Consider the following 21,397-nt stretch of genomic DNA (forward strand, 5'->3'; position numbering starts at 1 on the left):
CATTTACATACCCACACATGTATAAATGTTCTCTTTGCATACGTGCACTCACACAGGAATGACAGAAAGAACTTCTCATGTTCTCAATCTGAGCTTTATTTCACTTGTACTAAAACAAAATGAGTATTAACAGAAATATGAATATGAGCTGGGATAAAGAGGTAGCTGCTACGTCATTGATGGATTGTGTTGTAGTGTTGCGGTCCTGACAAATGAAGCCTTAAACTCTGAACCAAAGCTTAAGTTCAGGCTTTCGGCCCACAGGCAGGAACCCCTAAAGTACAGCGTCCAGGTGTTAGCCTGAGCCGTTAACTGTTGCCTGTCCTGATCCGTTCCTTCTCAGTGCCTGATGCGTCTGATGGACTGGATCTTTGGAGTCTGACAGTGGGAGCCCCAGTTCTTCCAGTGCTGGTAGTCTCCGCTGTGTCTCTCGCACTCCATGATGTACTGCTGGCCTCTGTAGCCAGGGTACTCATAGCACACGAAGCTGGAGGCAGGAGGAAGGAAAGTAGGTAAGTAAGAAGAGCTGAATTACATTTTTCTGATTTACTTTACATAAAGAGTTTCTTCAGGTGGTATTCAGACTAAATCAGATATCGACGAATTGTGAGGCATGAACAGAGTGGAACATTTTATAGCAAAAAAAATCTATATTCTATATTACTGGCATCTCCATGCTGCATTTTCTTGTTATTTATCAGCCAACGTGCCGATACGCTCTGTAACAAGCTAATATGTGCCATTAAAATAGGGAATGGGGAATCGTGAAGCATTCTGGGACGCGCCACCATTTTTGGAAGGTAGCGTACAGAGCTTCGATAGACTGTCACCGTTCTATTCATCTCTCAATTGTTCATCATCAGAAATGTATAAAAGTACGTGCGAAAGACAAATGCCCATATAAAGAGAAGCTGACAGAGGCAAAGGGGCCATATATAGAGTGCTTCAGGGATGACATATTTGCGTAGGCTAATCAGGAAGTTGGCATCGCCCTGGGTTCCCTCGACCAAAAAGCCAATGGGATTTTTCAATTGGGTTTTGGATTATTGCAGAAAATAAACTCTGCGGCAAACAAATGTTTATGATACTTACACGTTTTGTTCAATAAAATAATCTTCACAACTGAACACCACTTTTATGATTTTTGAAGCATGAATGCAATCGCCCGAAGTAAAAAGCTAACGTTAGGCTATAAACGAACTACACCAAGGTTGCATGAACGCGAGTAAACACATCGAGGCTGTAAAGGCGGATGAGTCGCCGTGATGACGTTTAGTAGTCTCATTTAGCCACTTGTTAGCAACCCCCTATTTTAAGACACATAAAGGCTTCAAAATTCACGAGTGGGGTATTTATTAAACCCATTGACTTCCAGACGAGGGAACTGGAAGTGCTAAAATGCAAACTCATTTACGGGATTTAGGACTCATTCCTGTAGCACTCTCTTTATTGCCATCCCGAAGCCCATGCTGCTAGGGGTGGACTAATGACATCATTGTTTTGAATATTTCTTTGACTGAACATAAGTGTGATCCAGCTTTGAGAAAGTGTTAGAACATTATTGAACAGTTCTGGGACTTCTTAAAGCTGCTCAAGGGGGACGTTTAAGCGGGAATTCAGTGTTTTAAGAGATTAAAGTGTGGAGGAGGAAATCATTAAAAATCAGATGCAGCACACAAAAGAGAAAAAAAAAGGCAAAGACAAACTGAGAAGAGCTGCCTTGAGAGTAAAGTGTGATTACAAGTGTGTAAATTAGGGTTTTAATTGCTTTGGGACACGATATGCTTCCTAAAATGTCTCTACTGATATAACCACAATATGGATGTCTCTTAGTTTACTTTGCCCTGTTGTATTCTTTAGTACTGTACTTTTCTGCTTGTTTAGTTTCTATTTAAAGCCTTCTGAACCATTTTATGATGAAGACCTTTCCAAACTGAACTAGAATGTGTTGGGATGAAGAACTGACTTACGCTCCACACTGCACGTGCATGGAGCCCACCTCGGGCTTGAACCAGCCCATGGCCTGCAGGGAGGGGTAGTCGTCGCACAGCTCAGTGTTGCGGCCCATGAAGTTCTCCTTCTCAAAGATCATCATACGGCTGCTCTGGTGAGACTGTGGAGGGGGGTGCAATAGAGAGTTAGCGTTAGGCCTGTCAGACAGAGACGTACAGAGCGCGCAGGACACCGAGTTGTCTCATTTCTATTACTGTGCTGTCTCAGTCACTGGCTGTGTGGCTTCTGATCACTCCCTCCTTCTGTCACTCTGGCACTCACTATCCTCTCATTTCCATTTGCCCTTTCTCGCTCTTTCACTCCCACTTCTCTCTTCCCATGCCCTTCCCCGTCCTCTACAGGTACTCACGGCACAGTAGATGGGGCGAAAGGACATGAAGAACTCGTTGTGGTAGGACAGGGAGCCGCTGTGGGCGTCCCAGTTGGGGTACTCTCCCCTCTCCAGGATGAACTGCTGGCCCTGGAAGTCATGGTGCTCGAATCCCACCCAACTGGACACACGGGGTGGAAGAGGAGAAATAGTCAGACGGGTGAGTAAACAGTCTGAACATAAAACAGACAGGTGACATTAGACGGGGTGAGCAGAGTATAAAGCACACGAGGAGAGGGAGCACAGTCATAGACTGCATATAAGAAGTGGACGTAGTCACAGTGATGTCACCTATTGGTTTGTAGACTGACGGCGACCTAAATGTTAATATTAACGTTCATGAACTGAAAACACACTGTGTGGTTAAAGCTCTAAGAAGAAAACACGGACAACGCCGTGGTAGCGACCTGTCAATCACAAGGTAGCCCCGCCCTAAAGCATCCCCTGCTTTATGGTCTATCTGACTCTAAATGGGACCATAATTTACTAAATGAACATCATGCTGTATTGAAGAAGACTTGAAGCTAGCGATTGAGACCATGAACTCATGTTTACAATGTTTACTGAGGTAATAAATCAAGTGAGAAGTAGGCTCATTTTCTCATAGACTTCTTTTTGCAACCAGAGGAGTCGCCCCCTGCTGGCTGTTAGAAAGAATGCAAGTTTAAGGCACTTCTGCATTGGCTTCACTTTTCAGACCCCGGAGGTAGCCCACTGATTAATCTTTAAAGGTGATATCCACCATTTTTTTTAAAATTTGATCAGAAAATCATCACAAAATGATGGCTGAAGAAGAAAAATGACCAATTGATATTAGACCATGTTAAGAATGGATATATTAACTATATATAAGTACTGTTCTTCTTAATGTCACCTTTTTATAAACAACAAAAAACAGCCATAGTCGCACATTGACCATCATGCACTTTTGAGTTTTTTCCCGTTGGCTCTGAAACCTTGACGAGTTGCACAATTCTGTCAGGGCAGAAAAATCTGTCAGTTGAAATTACAACATGAAAACCAAGAAAACAAAGAGTTTCAGAAGAAGAACAGGGTGCGAGTCTACAAAGGCAATTTCCAGACTGTCCTAGTTGCTCATTTCGTTAATATTTGGTTCTGAATGTAGCCTGTAACCTACCTATTTACCTCAGTTTCTACAAAATATCCTGAGTTGGTTTTCAGTGATTGCATTTTCCTTTCCTTGGTCTACAAATAGTACAGTTGCCCTCTCCGTGATAATCTGTTCTCACCGTTTTCCGCTCTGAAAAACTGGAGCTAAATCTTCATTGAGCTGCTGAAGTCAGCAAGTGTTTGTCTGACTTTGGCAAACTATACACAGCATGACTAAGGCTGTTATGTATGAAGCTGCTCAGAGTGAAGATTTGGTGCAAAGTGCGTCAAATTACTGAGGGTGGCACTCAAAAAAAGGTTTTCTTCCCCTGTGAGGAGTCACCAACAGATGGCTGCTTGATGTATACAGAGGAGGAGGAGGCTGCACTCTCTCCAACCAATAACAGATGTTTTGGAAATGTATGATGATAAAACACAACTACATAACTTGAGCACTTAATACCCACACAAAACGAAAAAGTTAATATTAATGCGATAATATTGTGTCAACGCAAATTCGTTTTAACGCCACTAATTTCTTTAACGCATTAACGTAACTTGCGATTTTTTGGGTTGTAGTGGGCACGTTGAGTTTGCCATGTTATGATTTGAGCATATTTTTTATGCTAAATGTAGTACCTGTGAGGGTTTCTGGACAATATTTGTCATTGTTTTGTGTTGTTAATTGATTTCCAATAATAAATACATACATATATTTGCATAAAGCAGCATATTTGCCCACTCCCATGTTGATAAGAGTATAAAATACTTGACAAATCTCCCTTTAAGGTACATTTTAAAAAGATTGAAAATGTGCGATTAATTTGTAATCAATCGTGATTAACTATGGACAATCATGCGATTAATCGCAATTAACTATTTTAATTGATTGACAGCCCTACTAATAATGCATCTTCTTTGATATACTGTTCCAACAAGTCCATATGTTTTGTAATATATTAATCAATATGTATTAAACAAGTAACTAATAATAATAACTGTTAAATACATGTAGTGGAGTAAAAAAAGTACAACATTTGCTTACTTATAAAATACCCTAAAATAGAAATACTCACGTAAAGTACAAGTACCTCAACTGATAATACCTCAGGATGTTTCTTTAACTTTAGTCATGAATATTTCATATTTAAAACCCAGTTTTCAGAGGCTTTAAAATTGAAAGTAATTAGTTACCAACGTGAAAACTGAGCCATAGAAATAGAGAGTATAGTATCTATAGTGCAATTTATTTTTTCATTACAAGCTATTCCCAATAGATGGTTCTCAGAGCAGTGTATCTAAGAATTCAGTGTGCTTTTCATCAGAGGGATGTTGACATTTTCCTCCGCATACGCTGAGAACTGGAAGTATCGCACCATTTCATCTAAAGGATAAAAGCAGGCATGTGGCCTCAAATTAACCCCCACTGACCAACGATAACTGTTGATCACAGTGTGAGGCACGTACGCCAGCTCTGAATAAAGCTCCACAAAGTGAAACCCTTGCAGTGTAAATTGCTTACAGGCTCACCCCGTCAGCTCCTTCGGGTGATCGTGATAAAAAACGTTCTCAGTACTTCCTCTGAAAAAGGCAGCTGTGGCCAAAAGAAGACGACCTCCTCCCACTAACTGCTCATAACTGGGTGCACCATATACATGTAGGTAGGATTATAGTGACCTCAGAGGTGATAGGCTTTTAGTGGGAGCCTGGACACTACTTCCTTCCTCTCTCATTATCTCTCTACCTACCTCCGTCTCACAGACACACACACTTACATAAACACACACACACACACACACACACACACACACACACACACAGAGTCAGTCAGCTGTCCACAGAGACGTGCAGGCGTACAGGCTGCTGTGTGACTCACGCTCCACTCTCCACTCGGATGGAGCGGATGTTGTCCAGGCCGCAGTCATAGATGTTGCAGCACTCGTTGGTGAACTCCATACACTTGCCCTGGAAGTACTCCCGCTCAAACACAGTCACCTGCACACAGGGGGGTAGAGACATGAGGGTGTGTACTGTATGTGTGTGTGTGTGTGTGTGTTTATGTGTGTGTGTGTGTGTGTTTATGTGTGTGTGTGTGTGAATTCACCTTAAAGAAAGGGGCTGTACCCATGCTGGGGAAGTACATGGGGGAGGTCATGTGGTTTCTAGTAAATCGATTCATTTCTAAAGTGGAAAAGAAAACAAGAAAACAATAAGAGAAGGGGTATAACAGTCAAATGTATGGTAAATTTAGATTTATTGGAGAACATTCGGCGACAGAGCTTTCAGCGTCCCTGGACACTTTCAAAAAACACCTCAAACACCACCTGTTCATCAAGGCCTATGATCTCAGCTGACTCTTCCTACACATCTCTCTTTTAATTACTTAGCTATAGTTTCTCCTCTGTGTTATTTATTAGGATGATTTTGTGTGCCTCCTTTGTAAAGTGTCCTTGGGTTTCTGAAAGGCGCTATATAAATCCAATTTATTATTATTATTATTATAATATTCCCTTAAATGTGAACTTTAAGTGGATTTAAATAGTTTCAATTTGTTGTAACTAACAGTGTTTTTCCACCGTATAAATTAAAATAATTTTACAACTTCTTATGTCACTAATGACAAGCTAGAAACTAAAATGTCTGGTTTAGGAGAAGCCAAAACAAATATTTAATCCTCTAAGTAGTTCAGTGAAGTGAGTCCATCCCGTGGGAGAGTTTATCTCAGTCAGTTTATTTTACCTGCTCCTGCTGCTTCTTACCTGGATGCTCTCCGCTCTCCGCTCTCCTCTCCTCTACTCGCTCACCAAATCCTCTTCACGTGGAGACTTTTGTGTGAACCTGGCGCTTCTGTTTTATACCGGCGTCCACGCGGGGGGACCTCATGCTCGCGCGCGTGTGCGCGTGTTGTCCCTTCTCCATCCCCTCTAATGATGTAAACGAGGCGAGTTTGACAAAGTGTGAAGCCAGACCGAATTCATGGTGACACTTCCGGTTATAGGCTCTTCAAAATTAAGCTCTATGTTGAACAAAATAACAAGCCACACTTGTGTTCCAATGATTATTATTATAGGAGTAATACAGAAAGTGAAAAACTACAAATATAGTCATTCAAAAATAAGTTAAATGGATAAGGATATTTTTGAGAAGAGATGGAGTCTAGCAGAAGGAAAAATATAGCTACATGGGTTAACACACATGCACATATATATACATATGCTTGGAGGTGACCTGACCTGAAGGAAGATGCATATGTGTGCCCATTTTTTATTTCATTTATTATTATTACTCTCTTATTATTGTATTATTATTGTTTTTTGTGTGTTTTTTTATTTTTGTATTCTATTCTTTCTTTTCATTATTATTATTATTATTATTATTATTATTATTATTATTATTATTATTATTATTATTATTATTATTATTTCATTTCTTAATTTTATTTCAATTTTGAATGTTGAAGTTGTTTTCTCTAGTGTACTTAATGAGTTTGTCTATAAGCTCAACAAACTGTAAATTGCATATATGAAAACAACCTCGAAAAAAGGGAAAAAATAAAGTATATAAAAAAAATATATAATCATTCAGATAAATTCATTTTGTGTGTTTTTAAGTTATCAAATGATTAGGCGAATAGCCTAAATAGAGTAGCCTATCCTGGAAGTAATTTTCTAGACTAAACTGCTAACTGCTTAATAGAGAAAATAATTGGCAAAAATTGGGGATTTTGGTTAAAATTTGCAGTGCAGTGATAAATATATAGGCTATGCAGTGTTATTACCCATCTTGACATAAAAAAATAATTACTAATTAATGTGATTTAATCAAATTTAAGGAGCATTTTATGGGTCCAAACGCCACTTTTCTTCACGTCCCACAACTGTGGTCTCGATGTTGAGATACGAGATACGATATGAGCTAATTCAATTCCAATATGTCATTATTTCAAATGGAATTGTTTCATATGCATATTACTTTACACCATATTAAACATATTTATTTGTTTGGAAATCATTTATATGATTTTTTTTCATCTAAATGCGCCTGTCAAACACTTCTGAGTCCTTACAGCGACACTGAACAAATACCATAGTAAAAGTTTAATTCAAAGCCAAACAAATGTAGTTTCTATGGAAACAGAAGTGAGCACATGGATGACAGGTTGGGCCGCCCACATAGGGGACCTCCCAGATCAAGAAAAATAAGTTTAAGATCACCTTTTCTTCTCACGTATTTATTGTGTGTTCCTACCATACGGCTTAGTAACTGTGTATTTTTAACTACATTTAAAATAACTTAATATTACTGTTGAATTCATGTATATATTAGACGCTAAGAGTCAAAGCTAATGTAGCAGACCTCGCTAGCTGCCATTTATCTGCAATATTGGCAAAAGTGTCATTTTCGCAACATGTTCTCTTACCGTTGTGGTGAAGACATTAGACATTAGAATTGCAATATCTGTCATAAAATACAACATATTTTTTATATTTTTTTATGTATGAAGACTGACATCTATGGCTACTGTCTAAAATTTTCAGGGTGTAGAGTTTATCATGAAATCCCCTATTTTAAAAAAATGTTTTTACATCAATATTTACAATGATGCAAAGCTTAATAAAAATGAATTTAAATGTCTTAAAATATTATAGAATTTAAAAAAGGATAATGTATAAAATTAACATTATTGTAATGTTGTGGTGAGGACATTTAGTAAAAGAACAAGTGATGAAATTCATTAAAAACAAACCCGTTAAAGATTAAAATCTTAACCACTATATGTAATTGTGTGTACCTGTTAATATGTATTACATACATATTACATACTTGCATGACCGTATAGTTGCAGAAACACCCCAAGACACGTAATGCCAAAGTTGTGTATGGGAACCCTGTATTTGTGTTACATGATGTTAGGCCCTACAATAAATAGCCTAATGAAAATAATGATTAGTGTCCACCTACTTCTGAGCTGGCCTCAGAACTATCAAGGCTTTTATTTTGAAAGCAGAGATCCGGTAGACCTATAGCTAACTGTGACCAACTTGACTCAGGTGAGCGTGAACCTCCCGCGCGCTTCTCTGTTCTCATGTTTATTGTGCGTCAAAAACGGGTTTGTGTGCGCGCGCGCCGGTGAGCGTGCGGCTCATCTCGCGCTCTCTCTCTCTTTGTAACCCTGTGATGCGGCCTGTCGACTCAGCAAATGCTGGCCTGCCTATAGAGCTGCAGCACAGAGGTGAGGCTGAGGAATGTGAGGCTGTTGTTGGTCTATTCGTATAGGTCAGCAGAGCCATCGTATAGAGCAACAATGGCCGGGCTATAGGCAGAGAATGAGAAGGATTTGGAGAGCCTGGTTCAATGATGGCTCCTAAAAGTCGAGGAAATTGGGACAGAGGAATTCAATTAATGATGAGAAGTAATAAATAATAACATAACGTTATCTTCAATGAAAAACATTGCTAGAAAAGTGGTCTAAGAGAATATTTCTCGTGCAAAAATACAAGAACTGCAAAAGAAAAAAATAACTTTGCCGTGTTGAAATACTGTCAGTCTGTGAAGCTGGACCCTGTATCACATCCACAGAACATTATTGTTTTAATATAACCCCCCCCCCAGTCCATCACTTCACACAATTGGCCACACAGTTGCCACAGCAACAACATCCCCCCCCTGACCTCATCTGGGCCTCGCTCCTTAACATTTCATCTAGAGAGCATATGAGGAGGATGCTGACCGTCACGCAGACACATGAAGACACACTCTCACACCGAAGTCACGACCACCAAAGTTTTCCCAACAGAATTTCCAAAGTCATTCTCAACACTTACGCATGCATATAGTGATGTGTTTTTTTTTAATTTTTTTAGCACTACTCAAACCTGAATTATTCAGGTGGTGATTGCAGGTGTCTTGTCACGATCGTGTATGACTAAAATTAATATGAATTTTACAGGATTATGCACTCTAATAGTAATCACTCCATTGAGGACTACCTTCCTTTTACTTCATAGATCCAATGTGGGTATTAGGGCTGTCAAAGTTAACGTGATAATAACAATGCGTTAACGCAAATTTGTTTAAACGGCGCTCAGTTTTAAAGCTAGAGTGACGATCATATGAAATCAATGAAATCCATTGTTACCAATCATGTCAATACTAGCTTGTCGTGAAGCAGGCTAAATAATGTTCCAAACTTACGCAAAATTTTAGCGAGGAAAAACTGGCATGGCGATTTTCAAAGGGGTCCCTTGACCTCTGACCTCAAGATATGTGAATGTAAATGGATTCTATGGGTACCCACGAGTCTCCACTTTACAGACATGCCCACTTTATGATAATCACATGCAGTTTGGGGCAAGTCATAGTCAAGTCAGCACACTGACACACTGACAGCTGTTGTTGCCCGTTGGGCTGCAGTTTGTCATGTTATGATTTGAACATATTTTGTATGCTTAATGCAGTACCTGTGAGGGTTTCTGGACAATATTTGTCACTGTTTTGTGATGTTGATTGATTTCCAATAATAAATAAATTAGGGCTGTCAATCGATTCAAATATTTAATCACGATTAATTGCATGATTGTCCATAGTTAATCATGAATAATCGCACATTTTTTATCTGGTCAAAATGTACCTTAAAGGGAGATTTGTTAAGTATTTAATACTCTTATCAACATGGGAGTGGGCAAATATACGCGTTATTGCGTTAACTTTGACAGCCTGAAAATAAATACCTACATTTGCATAGAGCAAGCATATTTGCCAGATAAAAAATGAGCCAATTAATTGCAATTAAATATTTTAATTGATTGAAAGCCCTAGTGGGTATACATCATTATCTGCTGGAAGACCCTCAGGATGCTCCACTTAACATTTGGAGAATTTGCTTCTGACTACATATAAATATCAACTTTTCGGATATATGAACTATGTGGGACACACTTAATAAAGACAGAGTTTTATGGAAATGTTTACCTTTCATTTCACATATTTTTAGTCTTATAAATAGGTTGATATATTGATGGATAAACAGATGGATGGACTGATGGAGTCAATAGATTTTCTGTTGTGTAGTAGTTGATGTAAAAGCCTCGATGTGAGGGGGACATGAAAGAATGAGATGCACGATACTTTTATATAACTATATATTTATCAAAAAAGGGCAGATACGTGTTATATATCTTTGTTCAGTCATGTGTGACCGTCCTGCTGTGTTAACGGCTGTATTTCTAATACCAGACACAAGATATAAAAGGCCTGTATATGAAACGTCAAATATAATATGTCAACACCGGCACAATGAACTGCTATTTATTTCTGGACTGTGTGCAAGAAGATTAATCAAACCTTTATTGGATTTGAAGATGTTTTTCACACACTTGAAGGTACATCAGCAATGCTCCAGACACTGATCAAAGGGCTTTCTGAAGAGCATGTTTTATTAGCGCACATAGAAATAAAGCCATTGACTTTTCTTGACTCTATTTCATCTTTTCCCATGAGAGCAGCTGCAGTATCTTATTACTCCAACTACGCATGTATGGTCTGATTATGAAGTCGTGTTCCTGTCATGTTTCCATCTGTACCCAGGAGTGAATGTAAAAAATGTATAGTCCTATGCCGTGCATTCCAAGGATATGTATGCAGGATAAAAGACCTTCACATGTTATATTGAAAATATTATATGTATGATATAATAACTTCTTGTCCTAAAGTTTATTAATGAACAAAATCCAAGGACTCCAAGGAAAGTTTGATACTTACAGATTATTAAATCATAAGACACATTCATTTACATTATTGTTTGTTTGGAATGTAATTGTTTAAAATAGTCATGGATATCATAGCTTTCAGGGCATACTTTTATAGTCCTCTATGTGAATGTTTTATATTATCTTTGTGTGTTCTCATGCTACAATGTGTACTATCATGTAAACTACTTTAAGCGTATTTTGGCCCATTTTTTTCTAGAAAAGACAATGTATATCAAGAAACTTCCTGTTTAAATAAAGGTTAAAGGTGCTCTATACAATATCCATAGCATTAATATAGCAGCAGCAAACTAGTATTTGCTATATAAAGCTATAGAGGAGTAATGTCTACCTGAGCAGAGAATGAAGTCGCTCTCCCTCTGTGTGTGTTGTAATCAGATGTAGTCTGTACTTTGTTGACATCGACTGTCTGGCCACGTGTGCGGTATGACAAAAATAAAGCATTTTTTGAACATTAAAGAATGCAAACATGTTCTAGTAGAAGCCCAAAATACAAGTATGAACCTGAAAATAAGCATGATAGGTCCTCTTTAAGAAAGAAAATAGTCACATTCTGAAGCACCTCCTTCAGTCTCCACTAGAGGACGTAGAACAGGGAGACAAGGATCCACAAATAAGAGATGTGCCCTTGGGTGCCCACTTAACTTCCCCTTGCTGTCAGACACTTCCCGTCTTGTTCTACATATATTTGACTCTGAGGAAGTGTGGGATTCAACCCTTCACTCAGTTCTCCATTGACCTTTTCCCTGATGCTCACTTGAGCGCGAGGATTTGAGGAAATTCAGACTGCAGGATTAATGAGGCCGACCACCAAATCCAAGACATGAGTAGTTTTACTTTGGGATCTCATCTGGTGAAGAGCTGCAGCCTTTATTTCCCCCCCGTCCTCATCAGCACATGTGAAACCTTGATGTCACACATGACGCGACCTCGCCAGCGCGGCCGTGTTTGGAGTTACATTCGACCGGGTTGCTCGTTCCCTCGTGTACACTTTGGAATAAGCACCTCGTGGACTCCAACGCCCACCACGTTTTACCCACCCACGCAAGAAAAAAGGCAGAGGGCTTTAATTTAATAGTCTTCTCCCACAGTGATGAGGAGAGCGATTCAGATTATTGTCCACATACCACACTCTGAACCTCACTGCCCGCCCAGAGTTGGAACAGCGAGGTTATTGCTTCTCACAGCTTATTGCTTTTCCTGTTATTGTTTGTTCCAGCGCCTCTTGATTACAGCACTGATGGGAATAGGAGTGAATACTTTTGTGACAGGCTCTTAAATGTGATCCTGGTCAGCGTTGCTCTCATTATTATGAAGCAACACAGTCTCATGGGAGTTTTCTGAAATAATCACGAAACTTGACTCATGAACAGACATGAATTTCCCTTTTTTTCCTGACGCAAAGCACGACTTTCAACAATGTATTTTTTGTGCGTTTTCCTACGAATGTCCAGCAACACATGACGCACGTGTCAATTTCTGCTCCAGTCTTTTCAAAATAAAACTACTTAGTTAGGTTTAGGACAAAATCGACATGATTAGGCTTAGACAACAAACTACTTAATTAGGTTTAGGAAAAGATCGACATGGTTTAGCTTACTGTAGACAACAAACTACCTAGTTAGATGTAGGACAAGATCGACTTGGTTAGGCTTAGGTTTAGGAAAAGGTTGTGGTTTTGGTTAAAATAACACCGGAAGTGCTGTAACTTAAGTGCGGAAGTTACATGACAAATAAATCAACTTTGACTTGTGGTTTCACACGGGACAGGAACAGCGGTCTCCTGGTCGAAAGTTCAGGTTTTTTGACCCACCCATCAACCCCAACCTCCTCTCTATGCAGCGTTCGCAACTTTTTATACTTCGCGGTTCTTAATTACGTAGATTACGTCAGAATTGATTTTGTGCTGACCATCATGAAAAAAACCCATTAAAATTCGTGTCTATGTAAACAAATCGATATATTCAATTTTGTATTAATCTACTATTGGGGTTAAGGCTTTGTATGTAACAGTTCACTGACTGCACTCTCTTTTATTCATGGATTCATGTGATCAAGTTAGTATGAAGTTATTTTGTCTTCATCAAGTCCTCTGAGGCCAAATATACATTGATTTTCCATTTGTCACATTTGCTTCCTCATATTCTTCTTTCAACCTATGTCTCTCTGCCTCTCTTTCTGCCCCACTCTCTCTGTCTCTCTCTCTCTTTGATGATGGGGTATTTCTATTCTGTGGGGGCTGTGAGCTCAGCGAGTTTGTTTCTGTGTCTATAATCCCCTCTCTCTGGGCGCCAGCATATAAAAGCCACATGGGGCCTGGCGCACACTCACACAGACCACCAGTCTCACCCCCGAATCTACTCCTTTACGCACACACTACCACAGGTAAGACAGTGGTCAAACATCATACAGAATGAGAACAGGAAAGAAAAAAATGGAGGTAGAGAGCGAGAATAACCTGATGTAATACCTGACAATGAGAAGAGTTTGTTGTAGTTCGAGCTCAAGACGTGAAAGTCAAACATTGTTGGGGAAATTTCTTTAAAAATTTAAAAATAGATAGCTAAATCCAATAGCGGTCAATAAATCTCTCATACTCAGTTTATTCTGAGTATAAATTATGCTAAAAGTAGTGACTGGTGGAACCTAAAATATAACTTTAAAAATCAAGTTGGTTCCACAAATACAGCACTTAATTTGCGGGAATGTTACTTTTTTAATTTCAGGTTCAAAGCTGAAAAATAGTTTCAGGCTACCAAAAGTTTTATTTAAAACAGATCTGTTCATTTGTATGTTATATGTGTTAAAATGGTGCTGTTTTGTTTGTGATTTGCAAAGAACGAATGCTTGTAAGTAGGATTTGCTATTTTCTTTTGTGCCGAGGAGCTCATTTTGGTTATTTTGATGTTTTTTGTTGGAAAAAGTTTGATGTTTTAGACTATAAATGTAAGTGTAAAAAAGAACAAGGGACAAGATAGTTATTTGTGTGGTAAAGTCTGAACTGAATTCAGCTTTGTTCGGGATTGTATGAAAGTTTTAAGGGGTGGGGTGAGGGGGTCAGGAAAGGTGGAGGGTTATTTGCTTTATTCTTTTTGCTGAACGGAGAATAATTGACATATTTAAATATAGTATTGTGTTGTATTACTTTGAGATATTGTGGGTAGTGTGTTATATTATTTTCTTTTGGATGGTCCAAAGAAAATATTAACATGAGTGGATTGGGCTTTGCTTTTTAAATAATTGAAACAAGTTTGACGTTTTATACTATAAATGTAAGTGTAAAGCAGAACAAGGTACAAGATAGTAATTTGTGTGGTAAAGTCTGAACTGAATTTAGCTTTGTTAGTAATTGTATGAAAGTTTTTAGGGGTGGGGTGTGGGGGTCAGAAAAAGGGGAGGGTTATTTATTATTTTTGCTGAACGGAGAATAACTTACATATTTAAATATAGTATTGTGTTGTATTACTTTGACATATTGTGGGTAGGTTGGTATATTATTTTCTTTTGGATGGTCCAAAGAAAATTTTAACATCAGTGGAGTGGGCTTTGCTTTTTTAAATAATTAAAACATAATGTTTTTTCCCCCCTCCCCACCCTAATAATTTTCATACAGTCCCTTAATGTGACAGTGAAAGACAGCTATCAAAAACTGATTCCAAGCATCTTCTCTTTTCAGTGATCATGTCTGCTGGAGGAGAGAAATCCAAGTCTGCTTCCCAGACTGATGGGAAAGCGGCTCAGAACAAGATGTCTGAGATGGGAATGATGGCCTACAAGGTACAGTACACACACATACACTCGCACACACTCACACACACCCCACATGTTTAACAGATGATCAAACATCTATACAGTCTTTTTCACACAGTGCGAAGCAGCTGCCCTCACATTAACAGTTTACCTTCTGGGCTGATGCCTATGATCATGACCTGCTGGTTCTTACAGCTGAGTGAGGGGGCGGTCGACAACTACAACTGACAGAAAAATACCATGTGCGGCTTCTGTGCGTTCAGTCGCTGTGGAGAAAGCTGTCAACACAGTCACATCATTTCACTCCACTTCTTTCTTGGTTCTTTGGCCGCTTTTTCCTCACAGTCGTTCTTTCTCTTTACTTTACCCCAACCATCCAGATGTGTGTGTTCGACCAGGAGAACTTCCAGGGTCGCTGCATTGAGATCAACGCCGAGTGTATGAATGTGTGCGACATGGGAATGGACAGGGTGCGCTCCCTGCGCGTCGACTGTGGGCCGTAAGTAGCCTGTGCACGTACAGCTGCACGTACACGCCCACCTGCAAGTAATCATACTGTTCACAACACCCACACTCCTCCGAGCAGAGAGCAGGGGATTTCGAAATTGCGCCTCACCATTATGTGACATTTCACACTTCAGATTTTAGGCGTGTAGCTGATGCTTTTATCCCGAGTGAGTTACAGAGAGTGCAGCAGTAGAATGAACTTCAATACCTAAACTAATGACAAGACAAAGCAACAAACAGCAATGATGAAAGTAGTGCAGCAATTTCAGTCAATCATGTATCAGTGTGGACCAATAAAGATAAAATAAAATAACAATTAGGGAGACGAGTTCTTTCAAGGTAACAGCAAGTAGAAAGAAGACAGGATGACGGCGACAACTTATTCCTCAAAGCATGAAGGGGCAACAAAGTCTAACGGCAGTTTGTGAAATAGTCACAAAGTTTTAATCTTTTTGATTTGTGTCACAAGAGACACGAATTGTGACACTCAGCACGACTTTCAATTACGTATTTTTTGTCCTTTTTCCTACGAATGTCCAACAACACGTGACGCACGTGACAATTTCCGTTCCAGTCTTTCCATAATAAAACAGCTTATTTAGGTTTAGGAATAGATCAACTTGGTTAGGCTTAGGCAACAAAACTACTTAGTTTGCTCTAGGTTAAAATAACACCAGAAGTGCCGTAACTTAAGTACGGAAGTGACAAAAGCGACTTAGCTTTAGGAAGAGATCGCGGTTTGGGTTAGAATAACTCCGGAAGTGCTGCAACTTAAGTACAGAAGTTATGTGACAAATAAATTAACGTTGAATTTGGTTTCACGAGCCCAGTAGTACCAGTAGTACTCTTCGTGATGAATAAAAAGATCTTCATGTGTAAAATCAGTGAAAAGGCAACACAGTGATTGTCCATCATACTTCGAGTTCCTCACCTTCCTCCCCTCTCATCCTTGTGACCTTTCCTCCCCTCCTCAGCTTTGTGGGCTTTGAGCAGATGAACTTCTGCGGAGAGATGTTCATCCTGGAGAAGGGCGAGTACCCCCGCTGGGACTCCTGGAGCAACTGCCAGAAGAACGACTACCTGCTGTCCTTCAGGCCCGTCCGCATGGTAAACCCTCTGTCTGTTTGACCGCTTATAGGAAACAAGTGGTCTGTCTTTGGCAGGTTCTCTCCATTTGCTCTACTTTTCTTCATCTTCTATCTCTCCTTTTCTTTCCCCACCATCTTCTAGGACCCAGAGAAGCACAAGATCTGCCTGTATGAGGTCGGAGAGTTCAAGGGTCGTAAGATGGAGATCATGGACGATGATGTCCCCAGCCTGTACTCCTATGGTTTCACCGATAGAGTGGGAAGCATCATGGTCAGCTGTGGAACGTGAGTAGTGTGGCAACATGTTACAAGCATTTTCATGTCTATTTTTTTAAAGAAAAGTTTTTGCGAAATACGTTTACTCGCTTTCTTGCCAAGACCTGGATGAAAGATCGACACCGCTTTCGTGTCTGTACGGAAAATTGAGCCAAAAGCCGGTTATCTTAGCCTAGCATAAAGACTGAAAACCGTCTCTATACGGATAAAAGGTTCCTTGAATGGCCACCAAAAAACAGTCAATCCCCATAGACCCCCATGTTGAAATGCCCAACTTCACAGCAGAAATAAACACGTTCCTAGCCTGGTACAAAAAACGGTTTTGGTCTCTATAGCTAATTTCCCATTTCATTACAACTGTACGGGGGTGAATTTTTATATAACTCTCCCGTTTAAATTATATTAAGGCTTAGAGTTATGCATAATTAAGAGCCTGGCCACTTTGAGTGACAGGTCACTACCACAACATTGCTATCACGTCGTTGTACAGCATTCAGTTGTACTAACACTCCAAGGAGTCGGCTGTTAATTTTTGCCGGTATGCACATTTTGTTTTAAGCCTGATTTTCTCCAGCTAAAATTAGCATCCCAATTAATAGCACAGTTAACGTGAATTACAGATGCACTTTGCTAACCAAGCTATCTAGCATTAGCTGCTAACCGTACCTTGCTCCTCTAGAGCTCCACCCTCTCGTCCAAATATGGTCACTACTGTGTCAAAAAAAGCCAAACTCAAGATGGCCAAAAAGCGAAACTCCAGGCTTCAAAACAGCAGGTCCCTGAAGCAAAATCTTCTCAAATGGGGGCCCGTGACCTCATTTATCAATTTTGGGGTCCTTAACATGAAAGGGTTGAGAACCACTGGTGTAGGCCAGAGGGTTCCCAAACTTTTCCATGCCGAGGCCCCCCAAATAGCATTAGCTTATGGCTGGGGCCCTCCTTTTGCCTAAGATGTCTTTAGAAAAACATTGACAATACTATAACCAATGTTAAAAACTTTGAAAATCACTGGTGTAGGCTACAGACCTGAGAGTGGTACTGATCTTCTCATTACTACTAACTCCCCATGGAGCTGTGACTCAGCTATCTCCAGTCCTTTCTCTAGTTCCTCCTCCCAATTTTCAAAATCATACATTTTTCAACAGTATCCGCCTCAAACATTACACCCTGCTTTTGCAACAGCTGCATTAATCAAGTTCAGCTACATGTGTCAGACAGTTTCGACATCGTGCTCTCATTCTCAAACTAGGAGAAACGGCAGCACAATCACCAACTATCCGAGAGCTCTCGGTGCGAGATCAGGAATAGAGGCTTTTTTTCATCAGCAGCTCTCCGAGGGTGTCATGAACGTCAGCAGCTCTGTCCCTGCCGGTGCTCACAGAGGTGTGGCGGACAGCAGGCACTGTTTCTTAAATGCGGCGATTAATTCATTTGTCGCACTATACCCGCCGTCTGAAACATCTGTGATTTCGCATCTGACAGCATGGCAAACAGATCACTGTTTTTATTTGTTTGATGTTTATCCTCCTACTACATCTGTGCTTCGAGCCTCTTTCTCTCACAGTTTTACTTGTCTGTTAATCATCTTTCAACATTGTTTTTTTTTTCTTTCCTTGAATCCATTTTCTCCTAATTTTCTCTGATCAATCATGCGCCTTTGTCCTCGTCACTTTCTGTATTGTAATTTCTTCTGCAACCTTGCAATCCATCCCCACTTTGAAAATGTAATTCTCTTCCTCTCCCCCTCTCCCCCCCCTAGTTGGGTGGGTTACCAGTTCCCCGGCTACCGTGGCAGCCAGTACCTGCTGGAGAAGGGCGAATTCAGGCATTTCAACGAGTTTGGCGCCCGTTGCCCCATGATGCAGTCCATGAGGCGCATCCGCGACATGCAGTGGCACCCACATGGCTGCTACACCATGTCCTCCAAGTGAAACTCAGCGAGGGCAAGGAAGAGAGGGATTGGAGGAGAGACGGAGGCCGAGGGCGGGCACAGAGGTGGAGGTGGAGGGGGAGGCGGTGGAGGGAGGGCGAAGAAGGAGAGGAAGAGGGAGAGGGTGTAATATTTCCTCCTCTGTCCCAAAATCCCTTGGCAGTTTCAATGCAGGATGGAGGGAAGACAGTAGGTTGTTATTTTTAGTTGTTGGAACATTGTAATCTAGTGAGCAATGAAAAGTTATTCAAAGTGAAGGAGGAGATAATTACACGGACCGTCGAGACTGGATCTGATAATAAACCCTCTCTCCATTCTTGTTCTCCCTCTCTGTTTGTCAGCTCCCTTCTCCCCACTTTCCTCTTTCTCCTCCCCTCCCTCCCTCCCTCCCTCCCTCCCTCTCTTTCCCCCCTCACACACTTCTCTTCCACATCCCACTGACGTCAGCCCTCACTCAGCCCATTAGAGCCTCACTGAGGGGGGAGCGCCAGTGTGGACTTGTGTTTGTTTGTGTGGTGGGGGATCTGAGACAGACAAAAGCCACAACAAGAGAAGTGGTGGTCAATTCTCTGTGCTCAGATCCTGCAGCCACATCAACCCTGAATCCAAATAAAGCATCTCACATCCTGCTCCATTTGAAATGACGTCTTATTTAACAGATGGTTGTGATGTATATGTCCCAAATGCGTGGATATGATGTGTCCCCTGGTGGACAGAAATATGACTCCAAATGAATGCTAATGATGCTCTGGATGTGGAAACACTAAATAGGCACCTATGTAATATCAACTTTAAAGGAGATAATATGTCAAGGTTGTGTTTATGACTCGTGTCTGCTGCCCCCAAGTGGCCAAAAAAGGTGCTAAAGGGTAACATCACCAAGTGTTTGGGAGTATTACTGCATATGTGAAAAAAGTCAGTTGAGTCTGAAGACTACAAATTTGAAAATGAAAAAAAATCTGGGGGTGTGGAGTCAGATAGAACTTATTTTGTTTTATTTAACCAGGAAAGTCATTAAGAACAAATTCTTATTTACAATGGCAGCCTGGCTACCAGACCTCTGCAGCCCGCTCCACATCTCTGCTTGAGGCTAGCGGTTCCAGCCTACATTAGCTACTACTAGCATAACACACCTGAATCTCACACTAAACTGTCGGCAGCCAAGCTGCATTTTGGGTATTTTTTGAGTGCTCCAGGGATGACGTACTTTTATAGGCCAACCAGGAAGTTAGCATCGCCCTGGTTGCTTCGACAAAAAGCCAATGGGATTTATCCATTAAGTTTTGGATTATTGCAGAAAATAAACTCTATGGCAAACACACGTTTATGATATTTACACGTTTTGTTCAACAAGATAATCTTCACAAATGAACACCACTTTTATGATTTTTGAAGTGTAAATGCAATTGCCGGAAGTAAAAAGCTAACGTCAGGCTATAAACTAATGTTACACCACGGTCGCATGACCGCGAGTATACACAACGAGGCTGTAAAGGCGGACGTGTCGGCGAGATGACGTTTAGTGGTCTCATTTAGCCACTTGTTAGCAACCACCTTTTTTAAGACACATAAAGGCTTCAAGAAGAAGTGGGGTATTTATTGATGCGTTTTATGTCGTAGAACAAAATGTTAAAATCTCTTCAGCTTGTGTTATCCACGGACCTTATTTCAAGCATCTAACTAAAAACCCATTCAAAAAACCCATTGACTTCCAGACGAGGGAACCGGAAGTGCTAAAATGGTAACTCATTTCCATATTTTAGGATTTATTCCCGTAGCAATTTATGGCACATTAGATTTAAATTGCATTATTATGAGAAAATGTAAAGGAATGGGACTTCCTGCCAGAGCAATGCTACAATGCTTTTTTAAATGGACTTATGTCATCTTCTTCTCTAGGACACAAAATGCATCTGTATTGACTACTACTACTTCACACGCCTCTAATAACTTGAAGAATCGACCAGCTCTTGTTTGTGCACATCTTCAAGTAATTTGAGGTTTTTATCCCCAGTCCACGCACAGTGTGATCACTCAATATAATGCTTACTGCAGAGACACAGATTTGATTTCTAACAATGGAAACAATTTGGACCAACATTGTCAATGTGTGAAAGAAGAAAGCACTCCGTCTCCTCTACCACGGCACTCTGTCTAAAACAGCACACTACTGTATGCTTTGAAGCTTTCTATGATCTCATGCATTATTTATCTTTCACGCCATAGAGGATATTGATGCGCGGTTTGGTCTGAAAACGTCAGCACCGAAATTGACTTGACCGCATTTTAATTTTCACATTTTCTTTTTATAAAATACGTTCAATTATGCAATACTTCTTCCCTGAAATATTTAAAAATACCATGCTCCATCATTCATAATGTCATCTGCACATTCCCTCTGTGCCATGTGGTTAACCCATGGTGTGACGTCTATGATGATCAGCCATTGATAGAACAGCACTCTTACATTTCTGAGAGAGCTTCAAACCATGCAAACATAATGAGGCAAGTTTCAGTAAACTGCGTTAGAGTATCATTCAGCCATTGTTGGCTCAGAAATGATGCTTACGGCTCATTAGTATGA

At 40.2% G+C, this 21,397-nt stretch overlaps 2 protein-coding genes across 2 annotated transcripts; one reads left to right on the plus strand and one right to left on the minus strand.

Moving 5' to 3' along the window:
• Positions 1-38: 38 nt before the first annotated feature.
• cryba1l2 (crystallin, beta A1, like 2) lies at positions 39-6,407 on the minus strand. Its single transcript, XM_074628763.1, has 6 exons — positions 6,253-6,407; positions 5,598-5,674; positions 5,370-5,488; positions 2,363-2,504; positions 1,971-2,113; positions 39-487 (listed from the first exon to the last, which is right to left on the minus strand). The coding sequence occupies exons 2-6, from the start codon at positions 5,670-5,672 to the stop codon at positions 340-342; spliced, it is 627 nt and encodes a 208-aa protein (XP_074484864.1). The 5' UTR covers positions 5,673-5,674; positions 6,253-6,407; the 3' UTR covers positions 39-339.
• Positions 6,408-13,589: 7,182 nt separating this feature from the next.
• On the plus strand, positions 13,590-19,442 carry crybb1l2 (crystallin, beta B1, like 2). Its single transcript, XM_074631329.1, has 6 exons — positions 13,590-13,647; positions 14,939-15,039; positions 15,393-15,511; positions 16,494-16,626; positions 16,750-16,892; positions 18,643-19,442. Exons 2-6 carry the CDS (start codon positions 14,944-14,946, stop codon positions 18,812-18,814), a joined length of 663 nt encoding a protein of 220 aa, XP_074487430.1. The 5' UTR covers positions 13,590-13,647; positions 14,939-14,943; the 3' UTR covers positions 18,815-19,442.
• The last annotated feature ends 1,955 nt before the right edge of the window (positions 19,443-21,397 follow it).

The sequence above is a fragment of the Sebastes fasciatus genome, chromosome 3 (genome assembly GCF_043250625.1).
Source record: "Sebastes fasciatus isolate fSebFas1 chromosome 3, fSebFas1.pri, whole genome shotgun sequence".
In the NCBI taxonomy this organism is placed as follows: Eukaryota; Metazoa; Chordata; class Actinopteri; order Perciformes; family Sebastidae; genus Sebastes; species Sebastes fasciatus.

What these genes read in the sequence shown, in the direction of transcription:
- crybb1l2 (XM_074631329.1), top strand. Translation starts at nt 14,944, where the DNA reads ATGTCTGCTGGAGGAGAGAAATCCAAGTCTGCTTCCCAGACTGATGGG. An exon ending in TGGGAATGATGGCCTACAAG is followed by an intron (nt 15,040 to 15,392) that starts GTACAGTACACA and finishes CCAACCATCCAG; the next exon opens with ATGTGTGTGTTCGACCAGGA. An exon ending in ATCATGGTCAGCTGTGGAAC is followed by an intron (nt 16,893 to 18,642) that starts GTGAGTAGTGTG and finishes TCCCCCCCCTAG; the next exon opens with TTGGGTGGGTTACCAGTTCC.
- cryba1l2 (XM_074628763.1), bottom strand. Translation starts at nt 5,672, where the DNA reads ATGAATCGATTTACTAGAAACCACATGACCTCCCCCATGTACTTCCCC. An exon ending in ATCCGAGTGGAGAGTGGAGC is followed by an intron (nt 2,505 to 5,369) that starts GTGAGTCACACA and finishes CCGTGTGTCCAG; the next exon opens with TTGGGTGGGATTCGAGCACC. An exon ending in TTCGCCCCATCTACTGTGCC is followed by an intron (nt 2,114 to 2,362) that starts GTGAGTACCTGT and finishes CCCCCTCCACAG; the next exon opens with TCTCACCAGAGCAGCCGTAT.